We start from the raw sequence: 23,080 nt of genomic DNA on the forward strand, positions 1-23,080 counted from the left end.
TATACAAGCAAACCTTTTGTCACAAGAAATCTGTGTGAAGAAAATATGTATAATCTGACAAAACACAGCAAATTATGTCAAACATTTCCACAGATTTTTCTGTGGAAAACACAGTCACAGAAAGAACAAAGCCAATTGTGCTGTAGTTATGCTTCTAAATAATTTAGTTTCTTTGTTATACAAATAAGTTGACATTTATTAAATAATAAAATTCTTAGATATGGTAGCATTCCATTAAATTTGTTTTTCCAAAGCCCATACAAAGAATCTTAAGAAACCCTAAAAGGAGAGTGAAATGTGATGGAAATTTTGTTTTTCACCACTAGTCTTCTCGAATGTGCTAAAGCATCACCCTTTGAAGAGCTGTCCTGAGGAGCAGACTAGAAAGAAAGAAAAACTATCCTAACCGAAGTCAGTAGGATCCACACTTGGAAATTTGACTTGGAACATTCCAAACAGACGAGATGAAATTTTATACCCACATTTTATCACATTGGGATACTAAAGGTCAGATAATAATGAAGAAAATTACAAACTAATTAGAAGGTTAAACAAACCTACAGAAAACAACCTAATATGAGAATTAAAACAGGGAACTCTATGAATTGTAAATAAGGAAATGCAATGTCAAAGTTAAATCAATAGTTCTAACTCTGTCATGATAGCTAAATTGATTTACATACAGTCAAAAAGTCAGGGGAAGAGGGACATAACACAAACATCACCAGAGTTGATAAACTTTGTGATCCATAACTGCCTGGTAAAACATCATTGGAAACCAGTTAGTTTTCACTGAGGTGTGTAAATGTTCAGAATTATACAAACCTCAGGGTTTTATTTGGCAAATTCTTGTGTTTCAGGTGTTTTAATACCTGATTAAATGGCATTTAGCTATGTGGCTCAAGTTAAATGTGCTCCCATTAAGCACGTTTATTGCTAATATTTTTCTGAATAAGCTGTAATCATTATCCACCAGTGAAAATAAAATAAATTCCCAGTTGAACCCATATCAGTTAGAGTATTCCGTAACAGCAATCAATATCTGTGCCGAATCTTTAATTCCTGAGTGCATTTCTGACTTTAAATACACATGAACTGTTAAATGGAAGTCATATTTTACAAACTTAATAACTTTATTGATAATAAGTCAATCAATTGATTTATTTTATTCCACTAATTTTATTCTGAGCACTGGAAGAACTTTGTGCAATGATGTTATGACATAACTTTCTTTCACTTCTAAAGACATTTATTGTAAAACGGACATCCTTTGAATGTTTCTTCTGTATCTAAGGGTCAAATTACAAAAGCTCTCTAAGCACCTAACATTTGTCAAGATTATTAGGCCTTTAAATAATCTTTAAATTCTATCTGCTATCTTAGGTATCTAAAACCCAGGTAATCAAAGCACATTTAATCAACATATGAACAATCTTCATAAAATATTAATCAGTCTGTATGAATACTTGGTTCCACTTAGATTTACAAAGTGGGCTCTTAAGGGTTCAGAAGAGAAAGCAGTGTATTTTTCATGCTCTAAGGCAAAGTAATGGTGTAAATTATGGTCTTATACAGTCACATACTAGAAATAGTAAGCTCTTGCCTCACATCAGAAGCTTTTCTGACAATGACACTTTATTTACAGCACCACAAAAGATGAAAAGCATTCCACTCGCCCACAGAGCTCTATTCCAATTCTCATTATTCTATGATTTTTTTGACCATGGCGCTATGTTGTGGTAAAGTACCTTTTGCTACTGATCTTCGTAACTATCCAAAGGTTTGAGCTCAGTTATATTTCGATCAACGCATAAAATATAAAGCTACAATAAATAAGATGAACTGCTACAAATTTTAAATTGAAAAAGGTAAAAATCAAAGAATGAAAATATTAATGCAAACAAGGAAGCATAAAACAATGACTTACAATAATAAGCAGCAGCTATATGTAAACCAGATGGGTACTTCAAACATTTCAAATTTGAGGGGGTTTATTTGCTTATTTGGAATTATTTAGAGAAATGAACAATGTAACTTTACAGATCCCATCTTATAGTAGTTTAAAAGTGCAGCACAACAGAACTAGTAAATAAATTAAATTTATAATGTTTCCAATTATTAAGTTCAAGACATTATATACAACAAGTAAATTGAAGGAAAATGTATTTTTCTCTAAAAAGGGTAATTTTCTAAAAACAAAACGGAAATTAATTTTTAAAAATATTGATCACCATTTATTATCTAATGTGTATAAAATCTTTAAATCTTATCAGTAGAAAAAAAATTGTTCAAAAGATTAGCTATCTTATGTGGCTCAATTAACACACTCTCGATAGATAACTAAGATACTTATCTTCAAGAAACAAAATCTGTTATTTTTCAAATGCAATGTGAAAAGGGTTATAAAAAAATTGAAAATAAAAAATAAAAAATCTAAGAAGCACTGGAACTCTGTTGGTAAAGATGTTATAAATCACTCCAGGCCAAAGTAGAAAATCATATCTTTCAAGAAATTTGAAAACAAAAGAAGTTCTAATGTAGGATATGTTTTAAAATAAATCCCTTCCTGACATTATAATTCTAGATTTAATTCAAACTAATGAGCAGAAACTCACTGAAAACCTAGTAATGAAAGTTTATTTGCATGACTGTAATTATGATTTTCATGAACTGAAGTGAAGCCAGAGAGTAATGGCAATGGAAGGAAAAAAAACCACCAACCATCCAGACTAATTAGTTATGTGAAGGCATAGAAACTGGAAGAGATAGTAAGAAGGTGTTATGTATAATATTCATAAAATATAAAAAAGAATTATGTAGAAATTAAATAGTATACATTATTAATGAATGAATGTCAAATGAATAAGACTCAAAACACTGAGAAAGAGGCAATTGTGATTTAACTTGATTTTTGTCAGGGTTAGACATGAACCTATACAATATTTTCATGAACAAAGTAGGGAAAGTAGGGAAATATGGACTAGATGAATTAGACATTTATAATGTGGCATTATCATTTAGAAAAAAAACTACAGTGTGTGTAATTTTGAAAGAAAGTTAATATAGCCAGGTATTAAATCTACAAAAGATTAACAGAAACACCAGTTACTCTATGACTCATGTTTACAACAATATTTGGTCTCATACCTCTAAATAATTTTAGTAACGGAAATAAAAAGTTAGAAGTTTTTTTAGCTTCACAAACATATATAAAAAAAGGAACTAAACACAGATATTCATACCGTCATAAATCCATCCAGCAAACCTGAATCCGGCTTAGGAGGCGCTTGTAGTCGCTCCATAGACCACTTTTCAATGATAGATGACACCTGGGTATTTTCTGTGTTTAGAATTCTGAATCCAGTCATATTAACACCACTATACCGATAAGGTTCCACATCCAAGGCAAACAAGTCCTGAAAAACAAAGACCATCATGTAAGTTCTTTAACACTCTGCAATTCCTATTTCAATTGTTAGACCATGTCCCCACATAAGAATACTGAAATTTGAAGGAGTAACAGTGCTATATGTGCCAGGACGTATGCTCTGTCTATCTGGTGGCATGTGTCTGTGAGCAAGTAACTCAGGTGACCCTACAGTGTGAGCAATCTGATTCACAGATGAAGAACAGCTTCAACTGCCTTTTTTTAAAACAAACAAACAAAGCAATAACAACAACAACAACAAAAAGTCTTTTAGGAAATGCTAAGTCCAGTTGCAGAACTATGTCCACTAATAGTTAGGCCTAAATACTAGGCTTAAATATTATTATTAATTGCTGAAAATATTATTACTAACGGTTCTACTACTCTATTACTACTTCTTTGGCTTACCAAAACAGTCTTCAATTCATCATATAAACAGAACAAGAGTTTCCTTCCACTTTCACTCTCTATGAAACTTGAACATGTTGATCTTTAGAGAATAAAGAGAGGGGAATGTACACGGCTTTAAATTTAATCAAAAGCATTTTTCACTGCTATTAATCATACTTTCAAACATGGACATATCTTTGATTAGGAATTTATCTTTACAAGTACAATCTTTTCCAATGAACGCATTTGCAATTTATATGTGTATGTATGTGTGTGTATATTTAGCCCCTCAACACACATAGAGGTAAATGTAAATTGATAAAAATAAGAAAATCAAATTTTATATCAAGCAAGTAAACTCAAGATTATCCCAATCCTTTGACAGAATCCTCAGAAATAATGTAGAACCAGTACTTGACTTCAGGAAACTCAGGTCTAAGATCAAGGTTTGAAAGAAAAAAAAAAAAAAAGTTTGACGAAAAAAAAGAGCCATGACTCACTAGGCCTAGTGCATTATAAATGAAATTTAATTTGGTTTACTTTCTGTTTCCTTTTAAATAATTTTTTAAAGTGACATAATCAAGGCTATACATAAGACATTATGGTCCTATAACGGAATTTTAGTTTCATTGAACATAGAAATTCTCCATATAATTCATACTTAGTCGTTCATCTCATTTTTAATTTATTTTTGCTGGAAGTTTAATAGATTATAAATTTGTACGAAACGGTAGTGTTAGGTGTAACACTTGTCTGAATCCATTTTGTTTACTGGCTAGAGTTGAAAAAGATTAAATATTGTACTATGGAAAACCAGCACATAATTAATTATTCATTAATTAATGGTTAACATCACCAAGTCCACAAAAATATAAACCAGTTATCAATCACTACTCATTTTTAATTATAGCTAGTAATTATTATACCATTTTCCATATATAATACCTAAGATATGCAGGTGTCAAAATGCTTGTTCATTTACAGAAAACCTAACTCATGCCCTCTTTCTAAAGAAATAAAACATGTTATTGCAAAGGAAAGTTTGAACATAACTAGAACTATATTACATATTTCCCCTTAAAAATTCTCTTAATTTTTACTATGAAAGAAGTCAGAACCTCAGATGTAACTATTTAATTCAAACACATTCATGTTTACACTGGAATATAATAAACATACACGGCAATGTTATGCATATATTACAAATACACACAGGTCGGTGTATTAATGAGCTACTGCATTAGACCCTGAATCAATCAACAAGAGAACACACAGAAGACTGCTGTAAACACGGTGACTGGAAAATCTATTTGACAGGACTCACCATGTCAGGTAAGAAGCAATTAATATATTAAAACAACTAAATTTTTGATGCAAGTTCCAAAGCTACATTGCAAAATCAAAACCTGTCATCTGTTTGTGCACACTAAATTATCCTTTGATAGCTCCAAGTCAATATAATGCTTGTTTCTCCTAAAAAAAAACTGACGTTCTAATAAGGAAATATGACAGATAATCCTGATTTTTAAACACAGATTTAAGAATAAAAATTAGATGCCAATGGACAGTATATCACTCAAAGAAGCAATTTTCACCAAGAGCAAAATCAAAATTTAAAAAATAAAAAAATTTCTTGAAATATCTGGAATAAATTTTGGTAGATTATTGAGGGAAATTCTATTGCATGCAATCCTAAATCCGCAAGTGACAGAACAATTTACTTTTCTAAAATAAAACAGGTACTTGTGCAGGGTACTTCACCTTTACGGTTGTAATGTACTTCACAAATTAATTTGCTTTCCATTCTACAAACTATTTCCATGCTAATACTTTCCATGAACTTCTGTTTTGTGATACTGAAGTGAACTTTCCATCCTACCACAAAGGATTCATTTCCATAAGGACTTAAACACGTATGTGACAAATCATAGGCCATTTCAAGCCCAGTTTTACCAAGAAACATCTGTCTCATGCTTGAAATTACTTGTATTTTGAGAACCTTAATGAGCTGCAATCTAAATAGGCAAGTTTGAATGCAACGGAAAACAGAGAAATGTGCACAACTGTAGTTTCTAGCGTACTATTTTACTGGTTTTTAAACTATTTCTTAGTGAATGGCAAAAAAGGTCTCCACATACATGTTTATTATGTTTCGTAAGAGCATTCACATTTTAAATGTTCATTTATTGCTAATGTTAAATCTGGTGGTTCCAAGAATGATCAAATTCCTTCTTAGTTACTTTTACAATGGTCACCAAAGTATATTGCATAATTAATGCGCCTAAAAAGCTCATGTGGACTGTCAAATAAAATGCTACTAATAGTCACACCAAGTTATTCAGGATTCATATGACAGTGAAGAATTACCTTGTAAAATGTTTAATTAAAAATATGGAACATATAAGTAAGTTTAAAATCTCGCAATCTTCACATGCAAATAGCTAAAAGAGAAAAAGGACAAAATTCGTGATATAAAGAATAAATTATGAATTATATACTTAACCTTGGTTGAAAGTTAAAAACTGCAGTGCTACAGAGTCAGTCACTTTTTCGGGTCTATCAGTTTGCAGGGCACACTGTCAAACAATAATTAAACCATGCTGATGAGTTTTCACTGAAAGTAAGAAAACTCAACAAAGAAAACATCTTGTACTCACATCCCATTCCAGAGAGACCTTTTTCACTTCTTCAAGTAATATAATTAAGGAAAGTAACATCTTTGTTAGATGTCATCACCATGTTTTAATTAGCCACTTACCAGTGTGGTAAAGATATAGTGATAGTATTCAGTCATCATTCCCATAGCTAAAGCCTTGAAAAAATAAACAAAAGATTAATGTTTCTGAGGTCACATAATATATTTTTATCACACTTACATGGCAAATGAAAAGCTGCAAAAGAACAGTACCGGGATCAGACTATAGGGCTGGAATTATACTAAAATTAGGTCAAGCAAGTCATTTCCTAGCAGTTAGAGTAGATTACTGACTATTAAAGGAATTTATGAACCAGATCTTCTGATAGAAAGAATATTATTAGACTGTTTAGTGCAGTAAATGTGAGAGAGGCGTATAGTTTTACATACTAATAGATGCATTAAGTTGCCACACAAAATTTGAGTTGAGAATGTTTTCATTTATTATTGAATCCTTCCCTTAAAAAGAATAACCTGATACGAAATAATTTTTTTCTATTTGATGAATAATACTATGCATTTAAAAGGACCCAAACTTACATTATACATGTGTACATTTTTCCAACCATGGAAGCAAATACTTGAGTCAAGTTTTGAACAGTGAGATACACACTACTTCAGTAAAACTGAGGGATAAATATTCAAAGTATTACTCTGTAAACTCCATCTGTCTTGCTAACTATGTGATGCCAAATAGTTTTCGATCAACTGTGCTTTTTAAAATGTTCATATTTTTCTCTTAACAACATAAGAACAAATATTTGTAGACACAATTTTAAAGCAACAAACTCGGGATATCTCATCAGGCTTACTCATTAAGGGCATTTTCACATGAAATCATGTATCTTTATGCTCTGCACGAAAGTTGCCTTAGACTAGTATGATTTATTCTAGCATTTTAGTATCTACAGTGATTTTTACCTAATATTAGCACTGTAAAAAAGCTACACAAGTAAGCAATATTTTCTTCCTTTCCAGAAATTATCAACAGAATTCTCTGCCAAGTCACTATCAGCTACATCTCCTTAAACACACTGAAGGCAACAATTATAAAATTGCCACAATACCAGAATTTGTATACAAAATCATTATCATTATCAAAATAATATTCTGAAGGCTGTGGGAGCCTTTTTATTTGTGATATTGTCTGAAAAATGATGAATGACTAGTCTATATGTTCTTTTCCAAAGAAAAGTTAAAAGCTAAAACGAATCTGAAATATCAGCTGCAGATCAGATTTTTTAATATTTTAGACAAGACTTTGACAAAAACTGCAACACTTTTCCAAAGGATGCCTATACTTGTGTACTTAGAATTCCACAACACTATTCAGAACTACAGTATAGTGTGTCAATAGCAATTTAAATTCTCTTAAACACAGGAAAACCATTATCTCATAAGGAATTGTGCAACTACAAACATTGTTAGCTTTTTTAAGAACTCTTTGTCATTGTTTTTAAATAAAGCCAAGGTATCTTCCTTAATATAAGTAACACATTTGCAGTCACCTATATCTTAACTGCTGATAGTCAGGTCTTTCATACTCCACAGAATCTCTACACAAGAACACCCTACACACCTTCCTGATTCCGCTACACGCTGCTGTTGTCTCTTTTCCAGGTCTTCTTTCTCTCACTTTTCCTCACTTCACAAAAGATCTCACTCCTTTTTCCTCTTCAAAACATTGTCATGTCTTTGCTCTCACTATTCCAGCACTTCCCCAACCTTTTCAATCATGTCTGTTTTCCCTGGTTGCCTGATGATGTAGTTACCACTGAGATTTGCCTTAATTTTATTATGCCTGGGATTTTTTTTCCTTTTCATGATGTACTTTTGGCCAGAAAACTGTAGCTGCCATTTCACTGGCCTCTCAAGGTGCTTTGTTTCCTTTATTTCCAACTTGCTTTCTCTTCCACCAATTTCATTGTTAATCTTTCCAAACACAGTCCCAAGAAGAAACCCCTTATCGTGTCTCCCCAAGTTCATCCCTCCATTATCAGAAAAAAAAAAGGTTAATTAATAGTTAACAAATGAATATAAAGAATTTTTATTATTATTTTCAGCAAACATTTGTTTACACTATATATGGAATAATATCCCCAAATAATAAATACAGTCTTAACATCCCTTGCGCCAATTTTGACAGCAAGAGCTGTCAGCTGTCAAGCTATTCAGTTGCAGAACTACCAATTTTAGACATATTTAAAGCATCGCAATACTGGCACTGAATGGAAAGCTAAAAGTCTACAGAAACTGTATGAAGATCTAAACACTCATGAAAGAATTGTTCCTGTATCTTCCTTCTCTAATCTTTAGTATGAGCAGAGTAGTTTGATAAAACAGTTTACGATTTGATTTAAAGAGGTTGAACACTCACTCTTGGGTCCTGGAACATGATTAAAGATACAATGCTTTTAATTTTGTTCCTGTTTCCCTCTAGTCATATGTTTTTCACATGTTGTATACTGTGAAAAAAAAGTTTCCTTTCACCTAAAAACCACTAGGTACAGAATAAATAATATACCTCTATGGAGTCATTGTTGTTAATACTGTAGCTTTGTATTGCCATCAACACATTTTCCATCTGCATTTTTAAGATGTTAAAATAATTAAATGTACATTTAATGATTTCGGCTAAACAATTAGACTAACTAGGTTGGCTTATGCTTAGCAAAGAGGAAAAAAACAACAGCAGAGGTTTAAAATTGCTGGGAATTAATAAAAGCTTTTAATCAATGAACAATAAACCAAAGAAATTATAGTATACATGTATTTTTACTAACAATTTTAATTGTACCTGCAACAATATTCCAAAGTACCTTTAATGAGAGATATATTTTCATATTTTAAATACATTTTGTTTTCAATTTAAACCATACAGTCTGCTAGCAAACATAATGTAAACATGAATAAAAGTCACTAAAAGCTGTGCATTAGAAATGTAGAATATTGTTTTGGTTTAGGTATTCTTCCTATCCTCCTTATTGCAAGACATAATTGAGTTTTAAAAAACTATGGGGGAAACGGCCTCTGAGCATAAGGAATTCCCAGTATTTGGAGCTAGCTCATTAAACTAAAGAAGACACAGAAAGACATCTTCAGGATTACAGTAAGCCTTTTTATGAGCCGTGTTCTTTGTATATCGCTATACTGTCACCTTTTCTTGGAAGACATCACTGGAATCTGCTTCTGTAATATAAAGTCAGTTCAGCATTTCCAATTCTGCTGTATCTCACCTACTCATCTTACTTTTACACAGCAAAGCAAAAGCTTTCAAAGCACCTACCCAAATGTATTTAGGTGTTTTGCAGTCCTATTAGTAGTGCGAGGAGAATATGGCTTTAAAAGATGTCTATCAGATCTGTCCTCTCAGTGGAACACATCAATGTGGTCTGTTGATAACATACTATTCAAATATCACTATCTGATTAACACTACACCATTTAGAGGCTTCAATTTGAAAATAAATAAATATAATCTTTGTTATATAAAATTATACTAAGCAAATATTTAAAACCCTGGTTAAGACATCAACTCTTCAAAGTACCAATTCTTCATAGTTGAAAGACTGATACACCTTTTCCCCTGCACATGAACCGATTAATCTGTTTCTTTAAAATAACATAAAGAAAGTAGTTACCATTGGAGCCACAAATAAAATTATCTCTGAAATACTTGGCTGATTTTCAGTTAGACCTCAGTAAAACTGACATGCAATTCCCCTGCTTGTTAAATACCATTAAGTCTGGATATTACTTTAATTTATTAGGGATGAAAAAGATTAGGCCATCTAAAGCAAAAAGAGGATTACCTGTTTCAAGATGCCTGCTGCCATTTCATGGCTGCAGTCAAAGATTACATGGAATTCTTTGCCTCTTTTCATCTCCTTTAGCAATGGCTTTGCATCTTTTGTGTCAGCTGGTAACTGACGGATTTTTAGTCTCAGGTTGTATCGTGATGGAGCCTTGATGAGCTCTTGTAATCGAATAAGGCCTTGAAGAAAACAGAGTCAAAAGAAACAAAAATTATCAAAACAAGAACCTGGACCACTAGCAGGACAACTTACTATAAACATTTGAAGTTTTCTGAATTTTTTCTCCCTTGTATGTTGCAATTGACACACAAAAAATTTATTAAAAAATAAAAGGGAAAACAAAATATCTGCACTCCCAATACTTTCTTATCGCAAGTTGTTCTTCTGCCTTAATATTAGCAGACATTAAGCAGCCTCACTTAGGATTACCTTAAGACACACAAATCTTCCTTTAGCATTATCATGAAACTATGACATTCCTCTTCAAAGAATGTACATAATTATTCTAATTCAATTAAAGCAATATCCCAGACTAATAGTTTATAACCAGACTAGTCAGTCTCCTAACTAATCTATCAGGTTTACATGAAAAGTTGTGAATCATTTCAGCACTGTAGAACTCTCTCACACGATTCACATGAGAGTATTAAATTATATCTTTTTTCTTGATTATGCAAGTAACAAAAGAGGCTGAATAAATGACTCACACCATTGCATTCATCTTCAATATTCTACAATTCCATTTTTAATTATTTTACTTTTACTATTGAATTTTAGATGCAGTAATATTTTTCAAAAAAATCTTATCCTTCACATCAGCGTAGCAGCGTGTAGTGTGGTTTACAGATCACGGATTGGTCTGTGACTAATATTAAATATTAGGTTGTTTAACTGTATTAAAATGACAGGGTAAAAACAGGTCTCCTATAAAGTAGCAGTTTATTTCTGTGTTAGAAATAAAACGTATTCTGCCATGTTAACTTCCTTCTTACATTGGAGCATGTTCCATTTAGTGGCAGTAACAAAGGTTACTGTTCATCATTACGTTTGCAGTGCACATATATAACTACCAAAAAATGGAAGATCTGATTAGGATTTCAGTTACAGCAGGATCCAGGCATAAAGAAAGTCAAGTGCTTCTAAAATCTGAAATAGCTCACTTCATTATATGAAAAATATTAATGAGGATGACTAATTATTATTTCATTATTATCACAGACAGTACTGTCTCGTATTAAAAAAACACTGGTATTTTATTTTATCTCTAAATATTCTTCCAGGTTACAACTAGACATCAAAGCTGTCTTGATTTCAGGAAATGATGTTGTTGTAACGTGGAATCACACTACAGTGTCAATAAGAAATTGTGATATCCTCTGACATAGGACTTACTACAGCTTTTTTCTAACATACAGTGTTATTTAAGTAACACGATGCTGAGAGATTTTAGTAGCATAACAATGCTATGATTTTTTGCTATGAAGCTTTTAGGTCTTAAAAAACGTAGCTCTAATCATTTCCACCAGAACCAGACTAGTAGAGAACATAAAGATATAATCAGTCTGTTTATGTTCAAATGTTATGTCGCTGTATATTGTTCAAACTGAGACAATTGTTACTTATAGTTAAATAATCACTCAAATTTACATCTTCTAGAAACATTTCTATAGGATCCTCATTAACAGCTAAAATACTGGGAAGAACTAAATTCAATGATTCACTGTGGTCTGACATTTTCTATATAAAATTATAATGTGAATATAATGATCTTTTGTACATAACTGTACTGAATATAATGGTCTTTCGTACATGCCCCATCCCTGGAAGTGTTCAAGGCCAGGTTGGATGAGGCTTTAAGCAACCTGGTGTAGTGGAGGGTTTCCCTGCCCATGGCAGGGGGGCTGGAACTAGATGATCTTTGAGGTCCCTTCCAACCCTAACCATTCTATGATTCTATGATTCAGTAACGACAGCATACCACAATTTAAGGTTAGAGTAAAATGTTTTAACTCAAGAGGGGATAAAAAAGAATTCCACATGTTCCAGATTATTTGTCATTGCTTGCTAAAAGAAGACAATTGGAAACTTTTGTCCAGCACAAATAACTTGTAAATAATTTTGACTCTTATTACATTATATTTAGCAAGTATAATTTTAGACTTGTCTCACTTTCTTTGCTTCATTTTGTTTTGCTTGTCCCGCTTTGAAAATAAAATAAAAGCCTCCACTAAATAATCACAGGAACATCACTATATTTACTGGTAATCTTTAATAGAAATACTGAGAGCAGAACAGATACGGAAACTGAAGTACTTTTCTCATTACTAGACCTGGTCCCTGCTTGCTAAGACACAGAGAAGTGATAGCTAGGGTGTATGTGAATTCTGAATAAATGGCAGATGTGAGTCTACGTGGTTGTAAAAAAAAAAAAAAATTATAAATTAATTCAAATCTTAAAAATTTGCCATTTTTACATCAAATGCTATAAGAATACTTACATAACAGGAGTTAATGTATCTAATGGGAGCTTAAATGGATTTAATATTGGATTTCCAAATAATCTTGAATAAATATCCTTAAAAGATATGTAGTAGAGATGTCTTTTCTAACTTAAAAGCTTATACATCTACTGCATATTAGTACCATTTTGAGACAATCTGGGACAATTACATGAAAGGAAAACTTGAAATGAACACCACAGCATACCCCATAGCCATTAATCACCTTATAAAAAAATGATCAACAATAGTATGTCAACAAAAACACTTAGGATTATCCTCAAGTCTGTCCCATTTCCTTAAGGTTAAGAAAAATAAAGCAACAAGAAGGTATGCCCTTGCTGTAAAAAAATTAGATAATTTCAGATTGAGGGAAGGACCACATTTCAAAGCAGCCTTTCTCAAAGGCAAAGTCCTGCCATTTGCTCACTTGCACTGATATCCAGGCACTTCCACTTAACAACTATAAATCATGAGAGTTTCAATATGGGACAGGTAGGATGACACACTCTGCCAGGAAAAAAAAAAAAAATCACCTTGCTTTTGGTGCTCACTAGTCAAATATGACTGAGAAGACAAACAGAAAGACAATCTTTCTACATAGCCACATTAGTTCGAATCAGATAGTGCTGCAAAATGCATTGCCATATAACAGACAACAGCATCCAAAGCTGATATATGAGCTGTCAGTATGGGAACTACAGACACGCATCTATCTGAACTACTTACATCACACTCAAGAGCAAGAAGACAGGAAGAAAAGGCAGATTTGGGGCTGGGGAGGCAAGAATCTGAATGCACAGACATCTTCAGGACCTTGTACACTTGAAATATTTAGATATTAATGGGGACTTCTGGAATGAGCTGTATTTTAACCTTCGAGTAATATTTAGTAGAAGAAGTTGACTTACTGATCATGTTCAAGTTCTGTCAGACTTTTTTTTTTTTTTTTTGCCATGCACCTTTAGCCATTCCTTGCAGTAGATCATCACAACTAGAAACCACCACAAGCACAGGAGATTAAGGTGACATGAAACTCTTAAACAGAGCTTTATGTCACAGATATGTGGTAGGAAAGAGATTATAATCAGTATCACAAAACGAGTATTGATCTGTCAATGGGAGAACATTAACTAAACTGCCAAAGATGAGAAGTCCACAATTTGCTCAAAACATCATATCCATCAGGTGTACAGGAAAATGGAAAATTATTTAAAAAATAAACATTACTGGTGAAAATATGCTAAAAGAGATTGAAGATTAGGAGATTCAAAACTGCACTGCAGTTTGAGTCTCAGATGGAGGGAACGATTACAAAATACGCATCTTCTCAAAATGAGGAAAATCAGAACTGTATCTCACCCACACAATTGTTTTTGGATAATAGCACGACAACTTTTCCCTCAGGATTATCATAATCTCAAATATATTTGGCCTTTTTGTCTTTCCAAAGGAATCAAATTTTCTTTTATTTGAGGGACAAAAAATGAATAAAGTATTATACACTGTTCTTAAGTGCACTGTTATCCAAATCTGCAGCTGGAGTTGCTCAGTAGGAGACAAATAGACACCTGCTATTATGATGGTTATGACAGTCACCAGAGAGAAGAAACACCTGGGCTTTATTCCCTATTCTCATATTTCTATACAGAACCACTTTTCAAGAATTGAAGAATAGCAAGAGATAAAAGCGGCTTTACTCTACTGTGCAAGTTTTGGAATTAGGACCACTCCCGAACAAAACTCATTATAAAGTTTGTGGAAATGACTGTAAAATTAATTTGATTGCGTAAGACATTAAAGTGATTCCTGAAGTTCAAGACTTCTGTATAAGTACCGTACTCAGTATTTTTAACGTATCAAGGGTTAAAAGGAAATCTAACTGATCTTTCTTGACTGCAAACTGTTTGAGCTTTCAAGGCATTGTTTACTTAGAGGGCAAAGTGTCTAATTTTTATGTTTTACTCATATTCTCAGGTGTTACAGCAATCACGTTCGTTACCCCTTTGGAGACAGGATGGACAGTTAAGACTGTCAAGGAATGCTAAGGTGGGATGGAAGGGAAAAAAAGAGAGCCTGCTTTTCTCTGTAGCAACACTGTAAATTCAAAAATTTTAGTAAAGAAATGTAGGACATTACAAATTGACAGATCCCTTGGTCTCTCCTGATTGCTTGCACCAATGTAATACAGTTTTGGTCTTTACTGTATGTCCAAGGTTTGTTATAAACAATGAGAAGCGTTTTGTGGCCAACAGAAGTTTGTGAAGTATATGAACTAAATGTCTACCACATGGCAGACAAAAACCCCAGGGAGTGATAGCCAACAACCAAAAAACTTTCTTCCAAAATTTCTTCTGTTTCAGAGTGTCTCGGTTTGAAAAGACAGGGGTCTGCTAAGGAAGGCAGGAACCCCCCCTCCCTCCGAAACACTAGAATTTTGAAATTAAGGGGCTCTCAGGCAAAGATATGGGAGTAGGAATAACAGTTCTTTACTAGGAATATTAAAGAGAAGGGGAAAAAAAAACAAACAAATAAACAAAACAACAAATGCAATAGTACACAAAAAAAAAAAACAACACAAACCCACTGACAGAGTAGAATACGACCTGACACCCTGCCGATCAGGGTGTTGCCAGCGCTCTGATCAAATGGTGGCTGCAGCCCTCCTGGCACGGCAGACGTGGCTCCGCGGAAGCAGCGATCCCGCAGAGGGGCGCGGGCCTCCTCCGAAGGGCCGGCGGTGCCGCGGGTGGGCCCGGCCTTCCTCCGGGAACCCGGCGGAGAAGAAAATCTGCTCCTCTGCAGTGTCCATGCCGACCGACCCAGGCTCCCCGGTCTGAGAGGAAGGCACCCAGCGGGCCTCGAGTGGCTGCTCTGCTCCCACCAGGCACCCAGCAGCGCGCAGTGCCCGCCGGCCCCGCTGACTGCCCGAGCCCGACCGACCGGCCGCCGCCGCCGCTTTCCCGCGCACGGGCGCAGTCGCGAGGCGCCCCCTCCCCTCCCGGCTGGAGCATCTGACATGGGGCTGGTGTTGTTCTGTGAGTCTGGAGGTAGATCCTTGATTGCCCATTAAACAGAGATAGCTCCTGGAGGGAGTTATCCATGAGTCATGCGGCAAGGCATTAATGGCCCATTAGCAGAAGATAGTCTGGAAGGAGGAGGCAAGGAAAACGTTGCCCCACCTGGTCTCAACAGCTCATGAAGATGGTGATAGAATGCATACTTTTGGGCACATTGTAACCTAGGACACAGAGCATTACCCAAGAAAGTGAGCAAAGTGCACATCACTTCATGCTCTCCTCAAACGCCTAACTGGGCTGTTCAAGGATTAAAAAAAAGAAAGTCCTCCTCTTCATAAATCTTGTCATAGGATCATAGAATCATAGAATGGTTAGGGTTGGAAGGGACCTCAAAGATCATCTAGTTCCAACCCCCCTGCCATGGGCAGAGAAACCGTCCACTACACCAGGTTGCCCAAAGCCTCATCCAACCTGGCCTTGAACACCTCCAGGGATGAGGCTGACTGGGCTACACCAGAAAAAGAAAAAAATCCCACCAAAATTTACAGATGCAGGAACTAATGCAAGAGCAATTAAGCGCTGTCAAGAAGAATGCTGTGATAAGAATAGTGTCTGCTTGCTAGGTTACCTACGTATCTGAGAGAGACATGATGAGCAATAAACAAAGTACCACACTGTGAAGGCAGTATAAAAGCTGTAGAAGCTATCAGAGAAACCGGAGTGTGAGCATGAGGGGAAGAATACCTGTGACCACACACCTCTGTAGTGCACTGACTGGACCTCAGTGCTGGGGCAGTACAGGTGTGTGTGCAAGCAAATGAAGAAGTATTTATGCCTTCAGTAACTGTCAGGACACACAAACAGTAAACAGTGAGCTTTCTCAAAACATATTTTAAAGATAAAGGAAATCTGAGACCTAAACAAATTCCAGGTATTTTGAAGCTAAGGTTTTTCTTCTGTCTTTAACAATGTGAAATGAAAAAAGCAACCTTAAGCTTTCAATTTGGTGTATTGCTGCTCATAGCTTCTATCAGAATATTTAATTTTAGTAATAGTTACGTTTAGCATATACTTCCATTTTTAGGATTTTAACATATGTTTTTCATTGTGTTTCCAGCCACCAGCATTCATTAAGTTCAGATGAATTATGCAGGGCACAAAACACGTTCCAGTCTGCTAAACAACTCACTTCAGTAGTCCACCAAGCCATCTGCTATGAGGAATATTTGTTCATCCTTGTCTGTACTTAAAAAATAAATCCTCTCTCGCACAAGTTCAATGGTTTCTGGCTTGCTAGGCTCTCACGGGAACAACTTTGGAAAGAAAAAACCTCCCTCGCTCGCAAGGGCTGCTGCCTCCCTCACGGAGTCCCCTGGACACGCTGCTCTGCGGAAAGCCCGCGGTGTGAGGAGCTACAGTGAAGCGGTGTCACGGGTGCCAAGTGCTGCCACCACAGTCACCACACAGCTCCTCACTGCAGATACACCTCGCAGAATAAAAACTCGGAGAGCGCTGAGCGTATCTCTCGCTGGTACTTTTATTTCTACGTCAGAGTGCTGATGGGTAAAGGCCTGAGAAACATTCATTCTGGCATTAGCGGGAATTGAGACTGAGTAAAGGCTTTCCAGGCCTGGATTGCGCTTCCGAAGTCAGCTCTTGCAAATATAAATCAAAGGCTGAAAGTTTCCATCCGCACTGTACCTAGCATTTGTGATGCAGTATTTGTGATATATAAAGTGTGTGAAGAGCAGTCTAGTTTTCCTAGAAAACAAAAAACATCAAATGAATTCCCTAAGCAAAAATGGTATAGTTAATCTGAAAAAAAAATCCAAACAAACAAAAAAAATACCATATGAAAAAAACAAAAACAAAAACAAAAACAAAACCAGCATTCTCTTTACCTTTTCCTCTCCATTATGCATAGACGAAGGCCCTGGAGTTGAAACCTGTTGGAGATTATTGCCAGTGCGAGGCACACGGTACAAGGGTGTGCCGTGACCTGCCCAGCACTGGCCACAGCTGGTTCCAGCCAGCACTGAGCCAACCTGCACAGCACTGAAAACATCCCAGCGGGCACCAAAGGGAGGCAGCCCTGCTCAAAAACATGGAAGGGAAACACCAGCCACCACACAAGGCTGGAGGTGCCTCCTTCAAGGGAGGGAGCTCCTTGCCACAGCACAGCCTGACTGAAGGGGAGGCAGCCGCGGCCATGGGCGCCTCAGGCTGGGGCAAGGTCACCCTGAGGGGCTGTGGCCCAGAATGTCAGGAAAATCCATTACACACAAAGCAGCAGAAATGGTTACACAAAACAGCCTGAACCTGCTGCTCCCCCAGTCACCTCCCAGGGTAAACGCAGATGGACTGCGTGTAACCTGTGGTGAAAATACACGCAGTGCTTTCTGTCTTCATAAGGAGGGAAAAGGTATGTATTTATGCAATTGCTTCTTTTTTCTCAACAAAAAAACAAAAAGAGTGATTGGAAGCTTCTGTTTAAAAGTAATTAGGTAAAAAAACCCTGACCCTAGATTGTTTGGCCTGCAGTGCTTTCCAACCATTTTGAGCAGTATAACTTTCCCTTCCGTCTTTTCTAGGTTAAATATTGAACGGTGGTCATTATTTGTGACCGAAGAAAAAATTAGACACTGGAAAAGATATAACCTAAAAGAACAAGCTCCTACATATAAATTACATATAAATTACAGCGCTGAAGTCTGGCTGTGCACAGACTGATTCCTAACTCTTGGTTGTCACTGATCTTTTCTTCCCCATCTCACTGTAACATTCTGGTTTCTACAGGAAGAGTAGGTGCAATAGCCAAAAAAATGTCCAGGGGATCAAAACATCGCACAGTTGAGAAGTAAACAGGCAATCCACATATGATATAAATAAATTCTGCCACTATCCTTATAGTAACAACCTGTGTTTGGAGTTGAGTATTTCACAGCTATAAGACATCATACATTTAAGGTTTTCTGCGGTAAAACTAGTACCTTCCAGTAACCAAAAATGAGCTCTACCTTATTTAGTCTCTTTAATATATAGTCCTGAAAATATCAGGTGAAGATGCACAAATTCGTTGTTTGCTTTTATTTTCATATGTTGCCAAAATTTGTTCTGTCTTTATTTTCACTTTTTGCTAGTACTGTTACAGGCCATTTGGATGAGTGAGTTTCCTGAGACTCAAGGAAGACTGTGTTCAGTTTGTCTGTGGGACTCTATTTCTACCCCCTATGCATATGGCTAAAGTCAAAGTTAGTTTTAGATCAAACAAGCATGGAGTATGTATACATTAACTGTAAGTTTCTGAGCTACTGTTGACCCTGAAGTAGCTTTCATTGCTGTTATCTGACATTAGAGGAGATGGACAAGCTGATTATTCAGGATCAAAGTAGTGAGCTGTCAGGCACTGAGAAATAAAGTCTCCAAATCAGCAAGGGACAGTTTCAAAAGGGCACATATGTACCTTGTGTGTAGCTAATCAGAAAGAGAGGTACCAGAGCCTACAATGAAGGGAGGAACATAATATAAGCACTACAAAGAAAATGATGCTAAGGACAAAACGAGTCCTTTCTTTACCATGATTTTGAGGAGATATTTGTCAAAGCAAAAGCAGAGATTTCAGCCTAGAATATTCTTAAAACAACTGATTTACAATATAAAATTAAGTACAGCCCTCAGATGAAATGCTGACCTCTTGTTTTATTAGCATTACAGGATCCCAGTGTAATGAAAAAACCCCCAAACATTTATGTGGACAAGCTCCTAAAAAAAAAAAAAAATCTATTTTACAACAGCATAGAAATAATAGCTGCATTTTGGGAATGTACTTCCTGCAGCTTCTTTCACCAGGGACACCTTTTTCCTGTCCCTTTAAACTCTCAATTCCTTCTTTTAGCAGCCACTGTGATAGAGTCCTACCTCTGAATGGCTGGGAAGAATGCGGTGTGAGTAACTCTTTTCAGAAGCTGCCATCAATTCATCTTTAAGGAGAGTCCTGAAGGAGCATTTTGTGAGCTCTCCAGCTGGCATCTTCCTCCAAAGAGATCAATCACATTACCTCCTCGACATGTTCAACTTCAACCAGTCCAGGAAGCAAGAGCCCCAAGTTTGTTTTAAAACCTGTGTCTCCAGCTCAGAAGTCTTGTGAGCCATTGCTATGCCACCTGGCCTGCTCATCAAACTATTTATCATTTCCGTTAATGCTGCCTTTGTGCTGCACAGGAAGAATGTAAGAAAATGCGCTTTGCAATCGGACGAACACATGAACCTTTTTCTTTACAAAAGAACATTAATGCTCTTTTAAAGGCTACTTCTATCTTTGGAATCTCAAAAACTTCAAAAATAGTAATGTATTGCTTTGTAGAGCTACCAGAATAGTTTCTCTATTTTCAGCAAGCTGTTTCCTCTCACACCTCTCTGTACTCTTCTTCCCTGACAGTCCCCTGCCCAGTTTTTTCTGGTTATGTCTCAGAATATAATTGTGTTATCAGGCTTTGAAAGGGGTATGGGTGGAAGGCAGGAGAATGCTAGTTTATTTGGCATTGATAGAATGTTTCGCGTCAACCAGAACAGTTTGTTGCTGTAAAACGATTCACAGATATTGAACATCTTGAACAGATTACCCACTAACTCTCAAGATTAGTTTTATCATCCTCATCCTCTACTTATAAAACACCTCTATTGAAAGGATTAAAAATAATAAAATTTAAAAAAAATAAAAAGAAATTACACTTCCTATCAGGGCTCCTTGAACAGTGGGCTGTTGTGTGTTCTTTGACTATAACAGCATAATACAGAAACACCATTAAAAATATAGAGAAATAGAGATGAATGGAAAAGACAACTTGATGGACCTTTCTCATTTATTCATGTTTAGTCTTTTTACTACATTAAGATCATTTCGCCCAATTCTGGCAGTGTAAACCATCCTTAAAATCATCATCAGTTATATTTAAACCCATTTAAATACAGTATCAAAATGGTGTGAAGTGCCTTAATGGAGAAAGAGCTTTAAAGTACGTAATCCAGAAAAATTTATCTGCTTACTCTAAACATAATTAGTATAGCTCCTTATTACCAGCTTTAGAGTCCAACACTTAAGTCAGATTTTTCAGTCTTGTAGTTGAAGCATTGGAGAGTAATTTGAACACTATGTGTGTCTGCGTGTACAGTTATTACTGCTTTAGAGCTTTATATTACTTGCAATCTGCAATATTAAAAATGCACTATAATTAGTTGAGGCGATATTAAGAAGAGTTCAAAGATATCTAATATTATGTCTACTTACATTATTTTTCTATTGCTAATCTTGATTCCTACCAGGAAAATGATACCACTGTAACAGTAAAAAGAAGGAAAAGTATCCGGTAACTGATTTCAGCTGTTTTGCCAAAGCAAGTTCTATTTAACAAGTCCTTTGTCAAGAAATATAGCTGCTCTGTTTAGAATAACTGCAGGTGAAAATTTAAAAATTAGATTCATTAGGGCAAGCCAAGATACACTAATCACCCATGATAATAATAGTATTTGCCAGAATGAACTCTGGAGGTGTATTTGGATGACAAGATTTCCTTCTGGGGGAAAAAGTGTAGTTGTACAGAGACGGTATAATGTCAAGCTACCTGTAACTGCCTACTTCTCTCCTTATCAAAGCATATAGAAGTGACCTACTGCCCCCAATTCTTCTTCAGAGACACAGAAGAATCCCTGTTTATAAATCAAAACACCTTTAGACCATGTTGACATATTCTTTCATATGTTGATGAATTCATTCCAAGCTTCAGTCTCCCCATACATGTCCTTTCAGCTACACAAACACACTTCAACTGCTTCAAAACCATCAGTTTATGTTGTTACAAAAATAATCTGATAATCAAGTTGTTTTCTTCTGGGGAGCAGGGGGAAGGGTTGTTGTTCTGAAGAAATATATCTATTTTGAGCATATCACTAAAAAAAAAAGAAAAAGGTTTAGTCACACCGAAAAGCCAGTTCTGGGTCACCAAGTATGAGAGGACAAATAAAAGTTACATTATTTCCAACTGAAAAGTTTTTTCAAAAACCATCTGTTGGACGGTAGCTGTGCCAGTAATCAGAGAAAACTTTTGAGTTTAGATAGCTAGTTCTTTCCTGGCCTTTCTTTTCCCATATCAGCATCTTCTCATAGTGCTTGATGTCTGGACTGGACTGAGACTAAATCTTCTGCTCCAGATACAAAACTTCAACATAGAATAATGGTACTGATGCCAGCAATCCACTTACTGACTTAATTGTCTGCTGAAACAAGATTTCTAGGGCTAAGAACTATGTCTCTCTCTAAAACTCTCCATAATTGTGGCCATGATGCAGTCTCCCAACATTCATCTTGCCCTCATGTTGACATATTGAAGTGTGTGCTATTCTGTGTCACACTCAGCTGGACATTTATCGAGACAATCAGATAGTTTTGCATGAGCTCCAAGGCTCTGTATTTAGAAGCATACAACAGAAATATTTTAGATGTTTATTTTAATTTTAAAGGCTTTACAGTTTCCTTTATCAAAAATAAACTAATTCAAAGATGGAGTGTGTGTGGAAAGGAAGAACGTATTTCATATTTGAATGCCTTTGGTTCCAAAATTTGACCTGAGCTTTAAAGGTTCAGTGTTAGAACACTGATACCTGATTTGCCTTCACATCCACACTTTCAGATTCAACTGCATTCTCAGGTGTAGTAATTAGCATCCTCTGGGAGGACTTAGAGCACAGTAATACTAATACCTGAGAAAAATGCTTCTTTCTAAAACAACCAGCCAAAGGCAGAACTATGTTTTTTTAACTAGACTTGTATGTGCATGTATGTGCATTTGAAATACAAACCTCATTATTATGAAAGATCTAGAAGTGTCTAGATTAAAGACAGAAAAAAAAACCCACCTTTCTTTTAGGCTAAAAAAAAAAATCATTTTGAAACTAAGTACAGGAAAGCAGAAGTGTTTAAAATTATATTCATAATTAATATTGAAGTTGAGATTACTAAAATGTCACATATAAGAGAGACTAGCCTTAGGGTTAAAAAAATCACTGAATAAGAAAACGAGGGTCCAGGTTTAACTCCATAGACAGTCAAATTTCCTTTCTGATACTGTGCATATCACTTAATTTTTCTGTCTTGCCTCTTCACATCTGAATGTTAAATCCGTTTTACTGCTGTTTCAGCATAACCAGATGTAATTGAAGTGCAAGGCCACAATCAGCTTT

General features: G+C 35.5%; 1 protein-coding gene across 1 annotated transcript in view; it reads right to left on the reverse strand.

Moving 5' to 3' along the window:
• GRIK2 (glutamate ionotropic receptor kainate type subunit 2) overlaps positions 1–23,080 on the reverse strand; it is a 352,290-nt gene that overhangs the window by 165,133 nt on the left and 164,077 nt on the right. The window contains 3 exon segments of the mRNA XM_086631971.1: positions 3,243–3,416; positions 6,576–6,629; positions 10,324–10,505. Coding sequence (XP_086488097.1) covers positions 3,243–3,416; positions 6,576–6,629; positions 10,324–10,505 — 410 coding nt within the window.

Source organism: Tauraco erythrolophus, chromosome 2 (assembly GCF_009769465.1).
Source record: "Tauraco erythrolophus isolate bTauEry1 chromosome 2, bTauEry1.pri, whole genome shotgun sequence".
NCBI lineage: Eukaryota > Metazoa > Chordata > Aves > Musophagiformes > Musophagidae > Tauraco > Tauraco erythrolophus.